This window comes from Ipomoea triloba, chromosome 13 (genome assembly GCF_003576645.1).
Source record: "Ipomoea triloba cultivar NCNSP0323 chromosome 13, ASM357664v1".
Taxonomy (NCBI): Eukaryota; Viridiplantae; Streptophyta; class Magnoliopsida; order Solanales; family Convolvulaceae; genus Ipomoea; species Ipomoea triloba.
In genome coordinates this window covers 3,514,662-3,535,985 of record NC_044928.1, presented here as the reverse complement: position 1 = coordinate 3,535,985, position 21,324 = coordinate 3,514,662, and the positions used below count along the sequence as shown (strand labels likewise).

The window sequence follows — 21,324 nt, the reverse complement described above, 5'->3', positions numbered from 1 at the left end:
TTGAAAATACCCAACCAAAAAGCTCTTAGAACTCCAAGGATCCTTGGAGTTCTAAGAGCTTTTTGGTTGGGTATTTTCAATCCTTCAGGTGCTTATGTGGATCTTCATTTTCAAGACCACGAAATGTTGGGAGTAGTTGAATCAAACCTGACCTTAATTCAAAACCAACCTCTAAGGCAGGATGTTGAATACAAAGCGGTTGTTGATTTGGATATGGTGCAGAAAGTTCCCTTAAAGTTCTTTGTTCTTCAGCCACTACTTGTTGTTCAGCCATTGTTGGTTCTTTTTTGGAATCGCAACAAGATGCAATCGATTCAGTTGTGGGAGTCTTTACAAAATAAATATAAATTGATTCTATACAAACTGATTGATTTCTACTGAAAAATACGTTCCTATTTATATTAATTCATTGATTTCTACTGAAAAATACGTTCCTATTTATATTAATTCAGGCATTTCTACTGAAAAATACGTTCCTATTTATATTAATTCAGGCTGAATTTCGTCCGCATATGAGAGTAAATTGCGGTAGAGTTTTTTGGTGAGGAGCAGTCCACGCGTCGAAATTTTAGCTTGTGGACGAAATTCCTCGCATCCACGCGTCGAAATTTTAGCTTGTGGACGAAATTCCTCGCAGCAGTCTTCGGCTTCGCAATTGTCGTTCGGAAATTCCTCGCAGCAGTCTTCGGCTTCGCAATTGTCGTTCGTCGCAGGCCAGGTCAATTGCTTCCTAATTCCTACGTACATCGTCGCAGGCCAGGTCAATTGCTTCCTAATTCCTACGTACATACTAAATTAACTAAAGAAACAAAAGGGGAATTGGGTTTAAATGGAGTTGGGCTTCAAAACATATAAAAGAAATAAAAACATTAATCATTGGGCCAAATTAAACAAAATAAAATAAAGAAGGAATTAGCCCAACTCTTAATATTGGCCCAAAATAATCTTTAAGCTTAATTATTTAAATAACTAATATATTAATATAAAATATAAAATAAAACTTAAAATAAATATAATGTTAAATAAATAAAACTAATTTATTATAAGAATCAAATATAAATATGTATAAAAATAGTGCTTATCAAAATTCCCCACACTAATCATTTGCTTGTCCTCAAGCAAAGACATTATTCCAGAAAACATAAATATATAAAAACTCATAACACTTCATGAACATTGGTCTCAAACACATTATAAATACTCAGCTAGCAATTTATTTGAAAATGGAGTTAACTAAATAACCAAGCCCTCACGGGTATATCACTCGTCACTCAAAAGTGTTTGAAGGGTGTGTAAATTTCACTCAAATAAATTCCTATAGAAATGATCTACCATAGGCTTGCATATCTTCTCATTCTCCACTACAAGATAACATGCATGATCAAATCATAAGGACTTTCTCCAAGGTTGTAATGGGGCTTAGGGCAAAGGGTAGGAATTATTTGGAAAAGTAGTTCAAAAAGCCTTCAAAACTAGAGGAGCATGATTGATTGAACTAACTCAAAAATAAAGACCAAATGAACCCAATCTCTCTTATTATTTTGGTAACTCCAACCAAATAAACTATCACATCCTCGTATGACCACAAACTATTTGTATCTTATTCAGTAGGAATACTAAGAATAACAAAAATGATAATTTCATTTTCTCTTTTTCTCTTTTTTTGTACTGCTACTTTTCATTTTTTTTTCTCTCTTTTTTTTTTCTTTTTGATTTGATTTTTTTTTTTGTAGAATCTGAAGAAAGGCACTTTCCGCTGCACATTTCACCCTCTTAGTATAGAATCAATCTCAAATTGAAACAACTATATCAACTCATTTTCTTTTTGAAAATACCAACCAAAAAGCTCTTAGAACTCCAAGGACAATTTCCTTATTCTCACTCATATAGACACTTTGTCAGCATCTTTCCACACGCTCAATCCTTATCATTTACCCAATCAAAGCTCCCCTAGTCCTTTAGGCAAGGTTAAGGAAATTAATTTCGGGTATGCGGCTTATAATGTGTGGTTCAAATAAGAACAAAAATGCGGTTAATAGGCTCAAAGTGGGCGACAAAGGAAAATAATTACGGTATGAACAGGCTTATTTGGCTAGTGAGGCTAAAAATCAAAGATGACCTTAATCATATTAAGATCATGCATGAATCAAATTAGCTTTAAAGAGAATCAAGGCAAGTTCTAGAGATACAAGTCTATGAAGATATCACACAAGAACAAAATAATTAGACTGAAGTGTCAGTCAAAGGCTCAAATATCTCACAGGTTCATGCTTGGTTAGTTTAGCCACCACCATATCAAACAAAACACTAACTAAATACTCATAATATGCAAGACCAATTATTCAATTATGTTATGAATTTTGGTAAAAATACTATTATTTTTTGTTTTTGGAAAAATTTAGTAGAAAAATAAAGATTTTTTTTTTCAATTTGAAAGAGAAGAAAATAATCATATCCCCTCCCCACACTTATTCTCAACATTGTCCCCAATGTTAAATAGTATGTAAAGATAAAAGAAAAATTAATAAAAATGCAAAATAAATAAAGGGAAAAGTAGAATAAACTCCCTTTGGGTTGCCTCCCAAGTAGCGCCTTTCTTTAACGTCTTTGGCTAGACGCCATTCTCTTCCTAACACATCCTTATAGTTAGGATTTCTATTCAACGCAACATTCGGTTTATTACCACCAATCAAATGATAATCTTCTTGCAATAAAATATCCACAACAAAAACAAATGACATGTCATTCAGATGTTTCATGGTAGTATTAAATATATCAAATTTAACAATGTCACCATCAAACTCCATTGTCAATATACCATCATGCACATCAATTTTAGTTTTAGATCTTTTCAAAAATGGCCTCCCTAATAAGATCAATGAAGAATTAGGGGGAATATCTTCTTCCATATCCAACACATAAAAATCAGCAGGAAAGATTAACCCATCAACTTGTACTAAAATATCTTCTAAAACCCCCACAGGATAAACATTCGATCTATCAGCAAGTTGAACAATTACACCAGTTTCTTTTAAGGAGTCAACATTTAAAGATGAATAAACAGATAAGGGCATGACATTGATTGAAGCTCCTAGATCTAACATTGCTTTTTCAACATTAACATTTCCAATTTTGCAAGGGATTTCTTTTTCTTCTTCGGCGTTCTTGGATTTGGCCAACCTACTAGGAAAAGGAGGAGGAATTATCAGAGACTTTGGATGTTCTTTGGCATGCTTTTGATCATTTTGAGATTGATGGACCTCTTTTTCAGTTTCCTCATCTCGGTTGGGTGTTTTTCTCACTTGAGTATGCTCTTCCAACTCTTTTCCACTTCTCAGGGTAATTGCACTCACATTTTGCTTTGGGTTTACAACAGTTTGTGAGGGTAACTTACCTTGAGACTCCAATCTACTCACGGTAGATGCTAGCTGGCTCATCTCATTTTCCAAGTGTTGAATACTTGTTCTTGTTTCTTGCTGAAATTGTTGTGTTTGTTGCTGAAATTGTTGTGTGTCTCGCTGAAATTGTTGTGTGTTGATAGCAAGTGACTTAACGATATCTTCCAATGACATACTTGAATTAGAAGATGGTTGTTGTGAAGATGAAGGTTGTTCTTGAATGGGTTGTCTAGGTTGAAACTGTGGAAATTGTGGACGTGGCTTGTAGCTGAAATTTGGATGATCCCTCCATCCTGGGTTGTATGTATTTGAATAGGGATCATAATTTCTTTGTGGTTGTCCTGGAAAGCCTCCAATTGCATTAGCTTGCTCATAATAATCATATTGAAGTGTCGGACACATATCTGTTTGATGTCCAGTAGCAGCACATATCCCACAAGCTTTTACCTGATGTGTACCTCCTAGAGCTAACTGTTGAACAAGAGTAGTTAAGTGAGATACTTTATTCTCAAGGGAAGAAATGTTCACCTCATTCACTCTTCTAGAAGGTATGTCCTGTCGACATCCAAATTGTTGCGAATCATTATGGATATCAAATCTCTAGCTTCACGAGGGGTTTTGTTCACTATAGCACCTCCACTAGCTGCATCCATCATTTTTCTCTCCATGGGAAGCAATCCCTCATAAAAGTATTGAATGAGGAGCTGTTCAGAAACTCCATGTTGAGGGCAACTTACACACAATTGCTTGAAACGTTCCCAGTACTCGTGGAGAGTCTTTATGTTTCTTTGTTTGATGCCACATATTTCCCTTCTAATGCTGGCAGCTCGTGATGCTGGAAAAAACTTTTCAAGAAATAATCTTACCATTTCAGCCCATGTGTTGATTGAGTCTGAAGGAAGGTAAAATAACCAATCCTTTGCTCTATCGGCTAATGAGAATGGGAAAACACGTAGTTTAATTTGATCTTCCGTCACTCTTTGCGGTTTGAAGCTCGAACACACCACGTGGAACTCCTTCAGGTGCTTATGTGGATCTTCATTTTCAAGACCACGAAATGTTGGGAGTAGTTGAATCAAACCTGACCTTAATTCAAAACCAACCTCTAAGGCAGGATGTTGAATACAAAGCGGTTGTTGATTTGGATATGGTGCAGAAAGTTCCCTTAAAGTTCTTTGTTCTTCAGCCACTACTTGTTGTTCAGCCATTGTTGGTTCTTTTTTGGAATCGCAACAAGATGCAATCGATTCAGTTGTGGGAGTCTTTACAAAATAAATATAAATTGATTCTATACAAACTGATTGATTTCTACTGAAAAATACGTTCCTATTTATATTAATTCAGGCTGAATTTCGTCCGCATATGAGAGTAAATTGCGGTAGAGTTTTTTGGTGAGGAGCAGTCCACGCGTCGAAATTTTAGCTTGTGGACGAAATTCCTCGCAGCAGTCTTCGGCTTCGCAATTGTCGTTCGTCGCAGGCCAGGTCAATTGCTTCCTAATTCCTACGTACATACTAAATTAACTAAAGAAACAAAAGGGGAATTGGGTTTAAATGGAGTTGGGCTTCAAAACATATAAAAGAAATAAAAACATTAATCATTGGGCCAAATTAAACAAAATAAAATAAAGAAGGAATTAGCCCAACTCTTAATATTGGCCCAAAATAATCTTTAAGCTTAATTATTTAAATAACTAATATATTAATATAAAATATAAAATAAAACTTAAAATAAATATAATGTTAAATAAATAAAACTAATTTATTATAAGAATCAAATATAAATATGTATAAAAATAGTGCTTATCAAAATTCCCCACACTAATCATTTGCTTGTCCTCAAGCAAAGACATTATTCCAGAAAACATAAATATATAAAAACTCATAACACTTCATGAACATTGGTCTCAAACACATTATAAATACTCAGCTAGCAATTTATTTGAAAATGGAGTTAACTAAATAACCAAGCCCTCACGGGTATATCACTCGTCACTCAAAAGTGTTTGAAGGGTGTGTAAATTTCACTCAAATAAATTCCTATAGAAATGATCTACCATAGGCTTGCATATCTTCTCATTCTCCACTACAAGATAACATGCATGATCAAATCATAAGGACTTTCTCCAAGGTTGTAATGGGGCTTAGGGCAAAGGGTAGGAATTATTTGGAAAAGTAGTTCAAAAAGCCTTCAAAACTAGAGGAGCATGATTGATTGAACTAACTCAAAAATAAAGACCAAATGAACCCAATCTCTCTTATTATTTTGGTAACTCCAACCAAATAAACTATCACATCCTCGTATGACCACAAACTATTTGTATCTTATTCAGTAGGAATACTAAGAATAACAAAAATGATAATTTCATTTTCTCTTTTTCTCTTTTTTTGTACTGCTACTTTTCATTTTTTTTTCTCTCTTTTTTTTTTCTTTTTGATTTGATTTTTTTTTTTGTAGAATCTGAAGAAAGGCACTTTCCGCTGCACATTTCACCCTCTTAGTATAGAATCAATCTCAAATTGAAACAACTATATCAACTCATTTTCTTTTTGAAAATACCAACCAAAAAGCTCTTAGAACTCCAAGGACAATTTCCTTATTCTCACTCATATAGACACTTTGTCAGCATCTTTGATGAAGCTTTAAGCTCCTTGAAGGAACATAGCTTTTTAGTTATGAAACAGTCTGCGATTCAAGTTTTAATTTCTATAGCATAGTTAGAAAAGTTGTTTCTATGTCTGACTGTAAGGAATTGTTTACCATTTCATTGATCGTTGATGTAAACATTTTATGTTATGAATTAATGGAATAGCTACGTTTTCTTTCAAAAAAAAATAAATAAGATCACATCCTTCCGTGAATCGGTGAGATCCTTCATGAATGTACATAATATAACATGGATGCATATAATCTACCATGAACTTTTTGAATAGTTTGTGTGCATTTGTGTGTGTATTTATGAAAGATCTCACAGACTCATAAGAAGAGTTGGTCTCACTATAACATTATAATATATACCCTTTTACGGAGTACGTTTTTAGTAAGATTAACTTCAAGTCTTTTTTTTTTCCTTCTAAATCTTGTACCTTCTGACGAACTACAACATCCCTTCACAGAGATCACAGACGCATGAAGTAGAAATGGTGGGACGCCACAAGGAATTGATGGAAATAAAGTACGAACTTGTCGGGTGTTACCATTGTGAACTAGAGGTTCTCTCAATTCAATTTGGGGAATGGGGGGCATTAGTAACGTATTTGTCTTTCATTCTAATTTTTTATTATTATTATTATTATTATTATTATTATTATTATCATTATTATTATTATTACTCAAATAGTTCACCTTTCACCTCATCTAAAGTAGTCACTTTAAGCTTCAAAAAGGGTGGCTAAATGAGTCGAACTTGATTATCATATCTAAAAATTAGGAGTTTAATTCTTGCACATGGTCATCTTAGTTTTGCCGGTTATTACAAAAGAGATATGTTTTAATTATAAACAAATCATATCATGCTTACACTATAGTTGTGAGTTTTACTTCAAATTGTTATTTTTGAATGAATTATATATTTGTATTTGACAATACATTATAACAATATTTTAATAGGCAAAACTACTTTAGCAAGAAAAGTTTATGAGGAGATGAAGCATTTTGATATTCGTGCTTGGGTTATGGTGTCTCAAAAATATGAGCTGAAACAAATTGTCACTTCCCTTCTTCAATGCATTACGACCATAACTCCCGAAAGAATTAATAAGGAGGCAACCGTGTATGGCTTAGCAGATCAATTACAGAAACTGATGAAGGGGAAAACTTATCTAATTGTTGTGGACGATATATGGAGTACTAGAGTTTGGGATGAAATCATTAGACTGTTTCTTCGTACAAAAGATGGATGCTTCATATTATTGACAACTCAACAGAGGTGGCTATGTATGCTAGTGGTAGTAGTAAAACCTATAACTTGAGTATTTTAGAGGAAAAAGATTGTTGGGAACTATTTTGTAATATCTTTCCTCTTGAAAGGTATATGGCACGTAGATTTAAAAAATTTAGGAGCCATTTGGCCCATGTTGTGGAGAAATGTGATGGACTACCACCTACAATTATTACAGTTGCAAAGCGTCCGTCTAAGTACTCACAGGAATTGAAAAACATTGAAAAGGAATTAGAATCATTAGGAATTCTAAGTAATAATATACGTACTCACATTTACAGTCCATTGTCTGAAGATTTGAAAGTTTACCTTCTATATCTTGGAGTCTTTCCAAAACGTAGTGAAATCCAAGTTAAAACACTTCTCAGGTTATGGATTGCTGAAGGATTGCTGAAGCAAACATGTTCTATGAACATAGAAGAGAGTGATAGCGCTTATAGGTATTTAGTATCTCTTGTTGATAGAAGTGTTGTCTTAATCTGCAACTTGAGTTCTGATGGAAAAATTAAGAGTTGTAGGGTGCATAGTGCCTTGCATAGCGTCTGTGTAGTAGAAGCTCAAAAAGAGGGCATTTTCTGGGAGACACCATGTGCTTGCCATCTAAAATTTGGGAGACACCAAAACTGATAAGGCATGTGGAGGTTAGCTCTTCCCTTTCGGTGGATCCTCCTCCTCCTAACGAGGTTAGAGAATCGTTACAGACATTATATTGGTTGACTCTACACCATTGTATAGAGGAAGTGTTTTTAAGGATTCCGAATGTCAAGTCGGAGATTATTTGCGGAGGTGGTAAGGAAAGTAGTAGTCCAACTGAGGATAACCTTGGTAATCTTGACTGTTTGGGTGAGCTCAAGACATTAATGATTGCATTTTAGAAAGGCTCACCAACAGGCCTTTAGAGTCTCAAGTCTTTGTCGTCGTTACACCTCAACATCAAGAAATTGAATTTGAATAGAACTTGTTTGTCGTGGAGTGAAATAAATGTAGTTGGCATGTTGCCCAATCTTGAAGTACTAAAACTTAAAGAAGCCTCCAATGGTTCAGATTGGAACCTCTAGGGAAACTTCTATAAACTAAAATTCTTGTATGTTGAAGCTAAACACCTTGTCTGTTGGGAGATCATTAAAGACCATCAGTTTTTTGTCTTAAGCACATAGTCCTTAAAAGGTGTACACAATTGGAAGCCATTCCAACTGGCTTTGAAGATATATACGCACATAGTCCTAAACCCTAAACCCTATATTGCTCCCTCCATCTTAAGGAATCTGCCCAAAAAATTAATGATTTTCGGGAGTTTTATGGATTATACCCCTTTGTTATTCGTCATGGTCTGTCTCTTCTCTCTCACTCTCTTTTTTGATAAAATTATGAATTTTGTTCAATTTAACCGGCCTTGACTTTTTTTTTTTGGGTCAAATGACAGTGGACCAAAAACAAAAAGTTGAAGAGGTTGATTAATTTGTCCGAGTAAACGAATTGAATGGTATGTGTGTATTGCAATTAAATTGCCTATTTTCAGGACTTGCCTTGTGAGTAGCCGTCAATGTATGCGTTACACTTAAATGGCCTAATTTTAGCACTAACCTCAAGATCAACACATCTATCATCACTTTTAACTTTTACCAAAATAATAATAATAATAATAATAATAATAATAATAATAATAATAATAATAATAATAATAATAATAATAATAATAATACTCCGTATATCATAATAAAAAAATAATTCTCGTACCAAAAAGTCTATTCTTGTCAACACTTTCTCAGTTGAGCACGTTACGTTACACAAATTCTTCATAGTGCACTTTATTTTTCTTGTGGTTTGGGGGCTATTACACATGGATGAGTTTAATGCATACAATCCAACAATGGCTACAAGTTTTTTTTTGGGAAAGAGAGTCATGCTTATCGAATGTGTTAGGATTCTAGGTCTTTGACTCATATTGTGATTCACTATCCTACTCATCCTATACCTCTACTAGTGTATATTTATATATTCTCTTAGACTCTGTAACCTGCTGTTGTTAGTCAATACAATTGTACGTTCTCATATGGTATCAGTTAGCCTAGGTTCTCAATGGCTGATGATTCTGTGAACTCGTCTGAGCGTACCGTTTCTTATGTGGTTATTTCCTATGTTACGACAACGGTGAATTCATTGTCTACAGCCCATCACTTCATCAGTATCAAGCTCAATTATAAAAAATTTTTGTTCTGGAGGACGCATGTGGTGCCCTTTCTAGTTCGTGGCCTTCTGTGTTTCTTTCAGCCCGCGCCTCCGTTCCTACCTGGCATGATCGTCTTGGCTGGTCTTTGTAGTGCTTGTCAGTTGGGCAAGTCTGCTCGTTTTCCCTTATTTCGGATTGACTCTTCTAGTTTTGCTATTTTGGATTTAATTTATACGGACATATAGGGTCCTGCTCCCATTTTATCTTCTGATGGTTATCGATATTTTGTTCTTTTTGTTGATGATCATTCGCGTTATACTTGGTACTATCCAATGAAACAGAAATCTGATTTGTATGCAATATTTGATAAGTTTCGTGTCATGGTTGAGCGGTCTTTTAATTGCAAGATTAAGTCTATTCAGTCTGACTTAGGGGCTGAATATAAGAAATTGCATTCCACTCTTGCCTCTTTAGGTATTTTCCATAGGTAATCCTGTGCTTACACTCATGAGCAGAATGGGCGTCTTGAGCGCAAATATAGACACGTTGTTGAGACTGGTTTGACTCTCTTGGCTCATGCTTCTGTTCCATCTAGGTACTGGGATTATTCCTTTGAGACTGCGGTCTATCTTATTAACAGGATGCATTCTCCTACATTGCATAATTCCACTCCTTATTTTCTGCTTCATAAGTCTCCACCGTCTTATTCTTTCCTGCGTGTATTTGGGTGTCTATGCTATCCACACTTGCGTCCTTATAATCGTCATAAGATATCCTTTCGGTCATCTCCATGTGTTTTCTTAGGTTACCCAGATTCCTTTCGAGGGTATAGGTGCATGAACTTGTTGACTAATAAGATTTATGTATGCAGGCATGTTCGGTTTGATGAAACTAAGTTTCCGTTTGCTAAGTCTGCTGCACAGGTGCCTGCACCGTCACGGCTGCACCCGTGGGCTGAATCTATCCTGAAGCCGTGCTCTGTTGCTGCACTTACTCCTTCGCCACCGCAGCTGGATGTGTCTACTGGTGCCCCTGCTGCTAAGCCACGAGGCAGGCCCCGTGGGAAATCTACTCGGCCCACGACTTGGTCTCATGCCATGGCTACTCGGAGTCGATCTCAGGCTCCTCTTGCTGGTCTAGCTGCTCAGGTGTGTCCTACCGATCCGACTTGCTACTATCAGGCATTAAAACACTCAGAGTGGCGTGAGGCGATGGATCAAGAGTTTAATGCCCTCCTTCAAAATCAGACTTGGTGTTTGGTCCCATCAACTCCTTCTATGAATGTCATTGGTTGCAAGTAGGTTTTTCGTACCAAGCGCTAAGCTGATGGCTCGATTGAGAGATACAAGGCTCCGTTGGTGGCGAAGGGGTTTAATCAAGTGCCTGGGCAGGATTTCTTTGACACGTTCAATCCTGTGGTCAAGCCCACTACAGTCAGGTTACTTCTTTCTTTGGATGTTTTTTCTGGTTGGGTTATTAGGCAGCTTGATGTGCACAATGCCTTTCTGAATGGTAGTTTGTCTGAGACTGTTTATACGTGTCAACCACCTGGTTATGCTGATTATCAGTATCCTGACCATGTCTGCTTGTTGAGACACTCTTTGTATGGGTTGAAGCAGGCACCCCGTGCTTGGTTCAATCGGTTGCATGATTTTCTATTATCTGTGGGCTTTGTTGCTTCCACGACAGACGTGTCTCTGTTTCATTGTTCTGTGGATTCTGGTTTTATGTTCATACTGGTGTATGTTGATGATATCCTTGTTATGGGTAGTAGTCAGGGCCTAGTGGATTCGTTGTTGGCTAAATTGTCTGCTACATTTAAGATACGAGATCTTGGGGAGCCTGGGTTCTTTCTTGGAATTGAGACGGTGCGGTGTGGTGCTGATTTGCTGCTCTCTTAGCAGCGTTATATGAATGATATCTTGAAACATGCAGGCATGTCTGATTGCAAGCCTTTGTCTACTCCTATCTCTTTAACTAGGGCATCTACATTGCAAGCAGATCCCTATGATGATCCTACCCGGTACAGGAGTCTTACTAGGGCTTTGCAGTATCTTACAGTTACTTACCCAGATCTCTCCTTTGCGGTCAATCTATTGTGTCAGCATATGTATGCACCTACGGTTCAGCACTAGGAGCAGTTGAAACGAGTTCTGTGGTATGTCAAAGGTACTCTCCTCTTTGGGCTTTGTGTTCGGTCGTCCTCTTCTAGGGAGCTGCATGCCTTTTCTGACTCTGACTGGGCTGGCTGCCTTGAGGATCGTAAGTCCACAAGTGGTTTCGTTGTGTTTCTTGGGTCCAACCTCGTCTCCTAGGTTTGCAAGAAGCAGAGGACAGTTGCTAGGTCTTCTACTGAAGCTGAATACAAGGCCCTGGCAGATGTATGTGCTGAGGTAACATGGATGTTGTTCCTCTTGCGTGAGCTTCGCGTTACTGGTGTCTCGGTTCCCAAATTATGGTGTGACAACCTTGGTGCCACCTATATGTGTGCCAATCCAATCTTTCACGCTCGCACTAAGCATGTAGAGATTGATTATCACTTTGTTCGAGATAAGGTGGCTGCTGGTGAGATTCAGGTGAATTTTATTTCCACGAAAGACCAGCTTGCTGATATCTTCACCAAAGCTCTTCCTGGTCCTGGCTTTAATTTTCTCAGAGATAAGCTACAGGTTGCCAGACTGCCCTGTGCTTGAGGGGGAGTGTTATGACTCTAGGTCTCTGACTCATATTGTGATTCACTATCCTACTCATCCTATACCTCTACTTGTGTATATTTATATATTATCTCAGATTCTGTAACCTGCTGTTGTTAGTCAATACAACTATACGTTCTCATCGAATGCATGACATTGCAATATAATACACAGTAACACTTAAAAACTATTTTTGAAATTGAAAATTACTATTTTTTTTTGGAGTGGGGAAGACATGAGGCTGGGGAAACTCTTCCAAGTTTAGCTTCCTGTGAAAGTTATTTATTGACTTTTTGGTATGAGCCTAGTAGGCTTCACCTAGAACACACGGATGCGCATTATTAACGCATCTAATTGAATTTCTTAATTGTGTATGAGCATTAATTAAATGTATTTATATTTTGATATAAACCATGATGTTTGAAGTGTTTTCTTTTCACAGGGTTAGCAATGATTTGCAGTGTGGCATATTTGCAGGAGCTTGCTTCTAGTGATTTATACATTTTGAATGCGTTTCAATTATCATTGAAATACTGAATTCATAAAGCTGTACTTCATGTTGATTTCTAATGATGCATGATTGTGTAAACTATTGAGTTTGTCTTATACTTTAATGTTTAAACCTTTCAAAATTCTTCTTTTTGAATAAAAATAACTTTATAATCATTATTACTACATTGAGATTTTGGGAATGGCATGTCAAGCAATATCCCCATTGACAGGATAATTAGACAGGCACTCGACACGGAATTACCTAAAAAAGACCAACGGTCACGTAACAAAAATATTTACTCTAACGCCACCAATGGTCACGTAACGAAAATATTTACTCCAGCACCAACATTCAAGAGGAGACAATTATGATGAATATCACACTTAATGTAAACTTGACTCCCCATTAATATGAACAGTTACATTAGCAGAAAAATGTTGAAGGCACTAGTATAAGTATGAGACTTTTCATTAGACAGGAACACGTTCAATACCTCATACAGAAATTCTTAAGTAATTGAAGCTTGATTACTTTCTATAATTATTCTGGTAACCTTATTTACCGTCACCCATACTTGGTTGCATCATATTTCATGATATTGTTCCTTCAAATATTCAAATCATCAAATGTAATTAACATAAAGAAAAGAAAACCTGGTAAGAACAACATATCATGTACAAACTAGGTTGTGTTCCATACTTGGTCTGTAAACTATACCGTACAACACTAACCATGTTTCTTGTGTGATCTACCGCAAATTATATTGTGGACCATGGTCCACAGTGCATTGTGGACCATGATCATAGCTGATACTGCAATTGTGTTGAACGGATACTGCAGTTGTGTTGGAAAGATACTGTAGTTGTGTTGAAAGGAAACTGCAGTTGCACGGAAAAGAGGACATTCATCCGTTCAACACAACTGCAGTATCTTTTCAGCACAACTGCAGTATCTTTTCAACACAACTGTAGTTTCCATTCAACACAACTACAGTTCCAGATGGATGACACGACCTCTATTCCGCGCAACTGCTGTTCCCTTTCAACACAACTCAGTATCCTTTCAACACAACTGCAGTATCAGTTCAACACAACTGCAGTATCAACCATGACCCATGGTCCACGGTATAACGACTGGTGATATATTATTGCATCAATATTTGTATCACAACTAGTGAAATGAAAACGTTTTCATCCTTCAAGCAAAACATACAAGTTTTTAGTGATTATATTAGGTGCAAAAAAATAAAAATAAAAACAAAATTCAATTAAAGCCAAGAAATTCCAATCCAGTTACTGAAGGAGTCAAGCCATGTTGAGACAAGTACTCAAAATCGAAAAACTTAATTAGATGCCTCATGCCACTGTCACACAAGATCGTCACGATAGTGTGGCCAGGCCCTAATGCTCGTGCTACTCTAACAGCTCCAACACAATTCATGGCTGATGAACTTCCAACAAACAGCCCATCATTCTTCAATAGATACCTGACGAGCATCAGCAACATTAAGGTAATAACACGTGCACTAATGTGTGTGTGTACAATATATTTCTAACTTTGACAGCACATACTTCGTTTTTTCAAAAGTTTATCAAGCCATTGGGGTTGTTGGCTACTTAAGGGATAGCAAAATTTCGGAAATCCCCATCAAGTTTTGCCAGCTTAAAATTTTCTGTCAATCTATTGATTCCAATCCCTTTAGTAATAGTATCGAAAGGGTTCTTCAACCTCCGATCTTCAGCTTCCTCTCTCGTGTACATGACTCCTCTTGTTACATTGTTAAATAAGCCCGAACCAGGGGGGTCAACAATAAAGCACTTGATGTTTGAGTTTTTTTCCTGAACATGGGACATAAGTTCAATTCTCAACACTTTATATTTTAGCGGCCCTAGTTACTGTTTGAAACTAAGAACCAACCTTCAAAAAACAGGAAACACTAGCAATAGTGCTGTTAGGAACATATTGTAATAGGTTTTGATGATACCAAATGTAACCTATAATCCCCTAAGTCTCGAAAGATAGAAATTATATGTTCGACAAGTAAACTAAGAGCGAAAATACAACCGGGTAACTTGAGCTCAACTCGGAAAATATTTAAGCTTAAGGTAAACTTGTGTGAACATCTTAGAAAGTCTCGTGTTGTAATCTTATAGATAGATCAGAAGAAGGCACGGGACAACACTGGAGGAATAAGGGTCTGCGAGACATCAACTAAGTCTCGAGACATAAGCAGAGTCCGAGAGATAGGATCTCTCGATACAACAACCCAGTTCGAGACATAAGCAGAGTTCGAGAGATAGATCTCTCGATACATGGGGATCAAGACATCAAACAATCGAGACATCAATCTTGGTCTCGATAAACTGACATTTCTCCAAAAGGCTGAATGACTAAAGTTTGGAGAAGAAGAATATCATGGAGATAAAATATTGAGGAGGTGCCAGAAGTGGATGCCACATCAGAATTCCACAACAAACGGATAGAAGGTGCACTAATCCAAAGTCGGTCTTATTCCCTAAAACGAGGATCAATGGGAATTTAAAATGAGTAACTTTTACCAAAAGTAGCAAGTGGAGCATGGACTCAAGAAAGTGGATTATGGAATATCCACTACCAAACAAAAGGATCAAGTTACAAAACCACCACTCCATGAAAAATGCTGAAAAGATGCAAGTCCCATACATAGCATGGGAGACAGATTTCAAACGGAATAATTTTCCCTCCAACGGAATTATTCCTCAACTCTCATATAAAAAGGATGTGAAGACACAAGCAGAAAAAGTAGGTTGGTTCATTCGAAAATCTTAAGAGGTGTCTGATTAAAACGTTCAAAAGTGCAAGTGCTCAACTTGGAATATCATCCTGATATTCAAAACAGCGAGAAAAACACATCTTAGTGTTTGAGAGAGTTACAAAGCTTAAAACTGCTATACATCTAGAAGGTGACCGAAGCTGCTCTACATCGAAGTTGATTCAACGATAGCTTTTGGTCAGATTGGAGCTTGTTACATTCAACTGTGACAACCAAAGGTCCTTGCTTTGGATTAAGCAAGAAGAGGCGGAGTAACCTGGCAGCTGTCTAGTGAAGATCCTGAGGCTTGAGGCGGGCTTGGTGATCAAAGCTCAAGTGCTCGAGAGGTGGAGTAACTGGAAGCGGGGAGAAAAACCTGAGGAGAGGCGGAGTAACCTGGGAGCTGTCTTGTGAAGATCCTGAGGCTTGAGGCGGGCTTGGTGATCAAAGCTTAAGTGCTCGATAGGTGGAGTAACAAGAAGCGGGGCGAAAAACCTGAGGCTTGAGGCGGGCTTCGTGATCAAAGCTCAAGCGCTCGATATTGTACTAAAAAGGGAAGTTTTAGTGCAATCCTTCTAGGGAGTTTCTGGAAGAAGAGTGGACGTAGGCGGGTTGGCCGAACCACTTAAAAATCTCTCTCGCATTTACTTTCTGCCTTTATCTCTCGCTATCTAACTCTCGAACTGCACTGCATATAACCGCACCTCTCGAACTAACTCAAACTCGTGCTAACTAAAAGGGGATAACTTTTCCGCTGCGCACAAAACTTTGTATTCATCTTGTGAGGTTTCGGACCTAAACATCCTAAGTCCAATACACACGAGAAGTCGAAAAAGATTTGCAAAATCTTATACAAGTCTATTCACCCCCCCCTCTAGACTTGTACCCCATCTCCTTGGGACCAACAAGTGCCACCGGTGCCTGCTGCTGCAACAAAAGCATCCAGTTCCCACCATCAATTTTTAAGATAACAAAACACCAAAGAATATCCCACCATCATCTGAAAGCTTATTCAAAGATCAAAACAGGATATAGCAGAATACATACACCGATAATCAATATGCCTGCTAGAATGGGATATGTTCAGACAACGAGAAAATTACCAAATGTAGAGCAGTGAAAGAATTTATTGAGCGGACTTGTGACAATAATACATGAAGCAAAATATCAGGAAAAGAAGAATACAAAGAAGAATACAAAGAAGATAACGATGCTAATGACGAGAATTACTTGACACTTCAAGGTGAGAGCACTAAATGATGATGTTTGTACTATGTACTTCAAATTACAGAAAAAAACCCAACAAGAAATTTCACTACCAACCAACATTGCCAATAAACTAGTAAACTAGAGCATAATGAAGAGCTAGAAGCATAAATGTATGATCAAATGCACTGGTCAGTCAAGTGAGGACTCTCTAAGAATAAGAACACCCAAATAATAACCATTTCATTAAAAAGAATATGAAACCATTAACCATGAATCATAATTTTTGTGCAGGGAATATTGCCACAAGCAACACCCCTAAAAGGGGACTTCCCTACCGTGCTGGGTTAACAAAATGTGAAATTAATTTTTTTCTAATCAAACAAAAGTGAAACTATTTTGAGCAGATAAATGGAGTGAATTTACCTTCTCAATAATCTTCACAGCTACCCTATCTTTAACACTCCCGCCTGGATTCAAAAACTCTACTTTACCAAGAATCTGTTTATCAATCGAAACGTATTTATTTGTTTTTTTTTTTTTGTAAACACATAAATAAATGAAAATTACCAAAGCCATTAGAAATAAACCACAAGTGTATGTGTGTGTAGAGATAGAGAGAGAGAGAGAGGGTACCTCACAACCAGTGGCGGCGACGAGTTCATTTCTGGACTTTTTCAGTGAAGTGGTTTGTCTGCGTCTAGAATACTGTTTTTGAGTGTGCTTGCAGAGGAAGTAAGAGACAACTACAGCTATGGAGAGCGCTGTGACAATCGCACATGCGGTGGTTCTCATAGGCGGCTCCGATGGAGATAAGAAGTGGAAGTGGATCCGGTCTGGTTGAACCGGTTTGTGTCACAAGTAGTGAAATGAAAATGCTTTCATCCCTCGAGCAAAACAGACCAGTTTTTAGTGATTATATTAGCTGCAAAAAATTAAAAATAAAAAACAAAATTCAACTAAAGCCGAGAAATTCCAATCCAATTGCTGAAGGAGTCAAGCCATGTTGAGATAAGTACTCAGAATTGAAAAACTTACTTAGATGCCTCATGCCATTGTCACACAAGATCGTCACGATAGTGTGGCCAGGCCCTAATGCCCGTGCCGCTCTAATAGCTCCAACACAATTCATGGCTGATGAACTTCCAACAAACAACCCATTATTCTTCAATAGATACCTGACGAGCAGTAACAACATTAAGGTAATAACACGTGCACTAATGCGTGTGCGCACAATATTGTTCTAACTATGACAGAACATACTTCATTTTTTCAAAAGTTTATCAAGCCATTGGGGTTGTTAGCTACTTAAGGGGTGGCAAAATTATTGGAAAATTTCAATGTTAATACATTCAATAACATGTGAAGCGATTTTTTTATGAGTGTCATCCTGACGTTGTGGAAACAAACACATGGCATGTACATCCAAATGCAGGAGCTACTGTTGCAAGACGCTGTGCTTCCAGCACTACCCTCTGTAACTACCCCGCCTTCAGCTAGTGCTCCTGATTCCAAAGCCTATACATACAAGAACTATATGTAAACCACCACATAGAAGCATCTATCTTTATGATGACCAAATTTCAGCAAAGTGTATAGAAACAGACAGCATAGGTAGTTAATTTTTAAGATAACAAAACACCAAAGAATATCCCACCATCATCTGAAAGCTTATTCAAAGATCAAAACAAGATATAGCAGAATACATACACCGATAATCAATATGCCTGCTAGAATGGGATATGTTCAGACAACGAGAAAATTACCAAATGTAGAGCAGTGAAAGAATTTATTGAGCGGACTTGTGACAATAATACATGATGCAAAATATCAGGAAAAGAAGAATACAAAAAAGAATACAAAGAAGATAACGATGCTAATGACGAGAATTACTTGACACTTCAAGGTGAGAGCACTAAATGATGATGTTTGTACTATGTACTTCAAATTACAGAAAAAAACCCAACAAGAAATTCCACTACCAACCAACATTGCCAATAAACTAGTAAACTAGAGCATAATGAAGAGCTAGAAGCATAAATGTATGATCAAATGCACTGGTCAGTCAAGTGAGGACTCTCTAAGAATAAGAACACCCAAATAATAACCATTTCATCAAAAAGAATATGAAACCATTAACCATGAAACCGTTAACCATGAATCATAATTTTTGAGACTATAAAACAGTGGTTTTGTTCATCAACACGAGATTTAAGAGAACAAACAAAAGGAAATGATATCTTTACAATGAATCACAAAAATAATATAATGCATCGCATGTCTAGTTACATAACCACAGAATCAGGTGGAAACCATACAAGGTTTTCAGAAATAGGACTTGCTCGTGTAGAGCTACTTATACTTAATAAGATGCATGTTGGATAAAGTGAGATCAGCATAGCTTTGCCTAGCTTTTCATAAAATACTGCATGCATTTCACTTCATTGTAATTAGCTTAGAAATCTGTCAAATAAGAGTTCAACCATTTCTTAGTTTTTAAGAGTGAGAATTAACATATAATCCTTGCATTTTGGAACAGTGCTTTTTTTTTTCAGATCCTAATCTTCAAAGTTTGATCCACTAATCCCTCTTTTTCTTCATTCTTTTAAGAAGCAACTATAAAATTTAGTAAACCATTCATAAAAATTGACTATCCCTAGAGACATCCTAAAAATGCTTGAGATGTGCACTCGGTCTGAACTAGTAAAGGGAACAAAAAACAAGTACATGTGCGGAAACTAGAGAGAGGAAAGGTTTGCGTACCTTCTCAATAGCAGCATCATCAGGGATAACCACATGGCATGTATACCCAAATGCAAAAGCTACTGTTGCAAGACTTATGGCTGTGCTTCCAGCACTACCCTCTGTAACTACGCCACCTTCAGCTAGTGCTCTTGATTCCAAAGCCTATACAAGCAATAACTGTATGTAAACTACCACATTCAAGCATCTATCTTTACGATTATCGAATTTCAGCAAAAGTATATAGAAACAGACAAGTAGTTAATTTTTACGAAAACAAAACCAATGAAAGATCCAGCACTGAAAACTTATTCAAAGATAAAAACATGATATAGCAGAATACATACACCGATAACCAATATGCCTGCTGGAATGGGATATGTTCATACAACAAGGAGAAAATAACAAAAGGTAGAGTAGTGAAAGCATTTATTGAGGGACTCGTGACAATAATCCATGAAGCAAAATATCTGAAAAAGAAAAATACAAAAAAGATAACAATGCTAATGACAAGACTTCCTTGACACTTCAAGGTGAAAGCACTAAATGATGATGTATGTACTTCAAATTACAAAAAAAAAAACCCAACAAGAAATTCCACTGACAAGCAGCACTGCTTCTTTGCCTAAAAACTAGTAAACTAGAGCATAATGAAGAGTTAGGAACATAAATGTATGATCAAATGCAAAAGAACACCCAAATAATAACCATTTCATCAAAATGAATATGAAACCATTTGACTATGAATCATAATGTTGTGCAGGGAATATTGCCACAAGTAACACCCCTAAAAGGGGACTTCCCTACCGTGCTAGATTAACAAAATGTGAAATTAATTCTTTTCTAATAAAACAAAAGTGAAACTATCTAAGCAGATAAATGGAGTGAATTTACCTCCTCAATAATTTTCACAGCCACCCTGTCTTTAACATCGCCTGGATTCAAGAACTCTGCTTGCACAGCCCCAAGCAAGCAAGTCAACCCAAAGCACCCGCATTGACCGACCAGAAGCACGAGGATAGGATGGTGAGTTTACTTGCAGGCTACCTTGGAGTATCTCACGATGCTACTATTGATCAAGATGGAAGGAATCCGAAAGAATGTGCTAAGTGGTACCTACGCAACGTATTTCTAGCAAATGGTCTACGTGAGGCCGTAGAGTGCTACAAGATTGGAAAAGTCTACCAACAGTATTATCATTCTAAAGACAAGGACAACTTTGGTAAGCTAAAAAAAGAATTAATGATATGTTGGGTATTTGATTATTCTTAGCTCATGATGTTTTGTAACACACACTATGATGGCACAATGATTCGAATTATGTCACTATTATGATATTATGGTTTATTTTGTTTAGTTCTGTGTGTTATGGCTTATAATTTAACTTAAAATGTTGTAGCATGCATGTTGGTAGAAAAATTAAAATTCTAAGTGAATTAATCCGACAATGCATATCTTTCGTATAAGTCAAAATTAATAAAGTCGTATGTCAAAATTTTATGTACACTCATCGTACTAGCTAGTCATAATAAAATTGAAAAATAAAACTAGTTGATTTCTAGACTAAGCCAAATATGACTGGGTATAGGTTTTGACATCATCAAAAAGGGGGAAATTGTTACGAATAAAATTGTAATAGTTTTGATAAGTCAAATTGTAATTTTAGAAATTCCCTATTTTATTTTTAGAGTATAGTTAGTTGACCCAAAAGCCAAAATTGTGACATAAATTGATTCGAATTATTGTATCATTGAGTCCATTATGTCATAAGATTTGTAAATCGTTTGCTTCTATTTAAACATATGAGTATGTGTGATAGAATGGACAAGATCTAAATTATCTATGTTAGAAGATATGAGTTTGAATCCCATGAGTAACATTTTAAAACTAA

The 21,324-nt window shown here is 36.7% G+C and overlaps 2 protein-coding genes across 2 annotated transcripts in view; both read right to left on the bottom strand.

The window, feature by feature from the left end:
- LOC116001056 overlaps positions 1–4,606 on the bottom strand; it is a 7,019-nt gene extending 2,413 nt beyond the window's left edge. The window contains exons 1-2 of the mRNA XM_031240960.1: positions 3,962–4,606; positions 2,604–3,869 (exon numbers count right to left, since the gene is read on the bottom strand). Of these exons, the coding sequence (XP_031096820.1) occupies positions 2,604–3,869; positions 3,962–4,606 (1,911 nt within the window). The remainder of the gene's footprint in view (positions 1–2,603; positions 3,870–3,961) is intronic.
- Positions 4,607–13,957: 9,351 nt separating this feature from the next.
- Positions 13,958–20,429, bottom strand: LOC116001055 (cysteine synthase 2-like; the record flags this gene model as incomplete). Its single annotated transcript, XM_031240959.1, has 10 exons — positions 13,958–14,232; positions 14,328–14,532; positions 14,612–14,642; positions 16,388–16,440; positions 17,118–17,192; positions 17,328–17,527; positions 17,730–17,869; positions 18,115–18,209; positions 19,455–19,598; positions 20,328–20,429. Coding segments are annotated over 10 exons (1,320 nt in total), but the record flags the coding sequence as incomplete, so codon positions are not given.
- Positions 20,430–21,324: the final 895 nt, after the last annotated feature.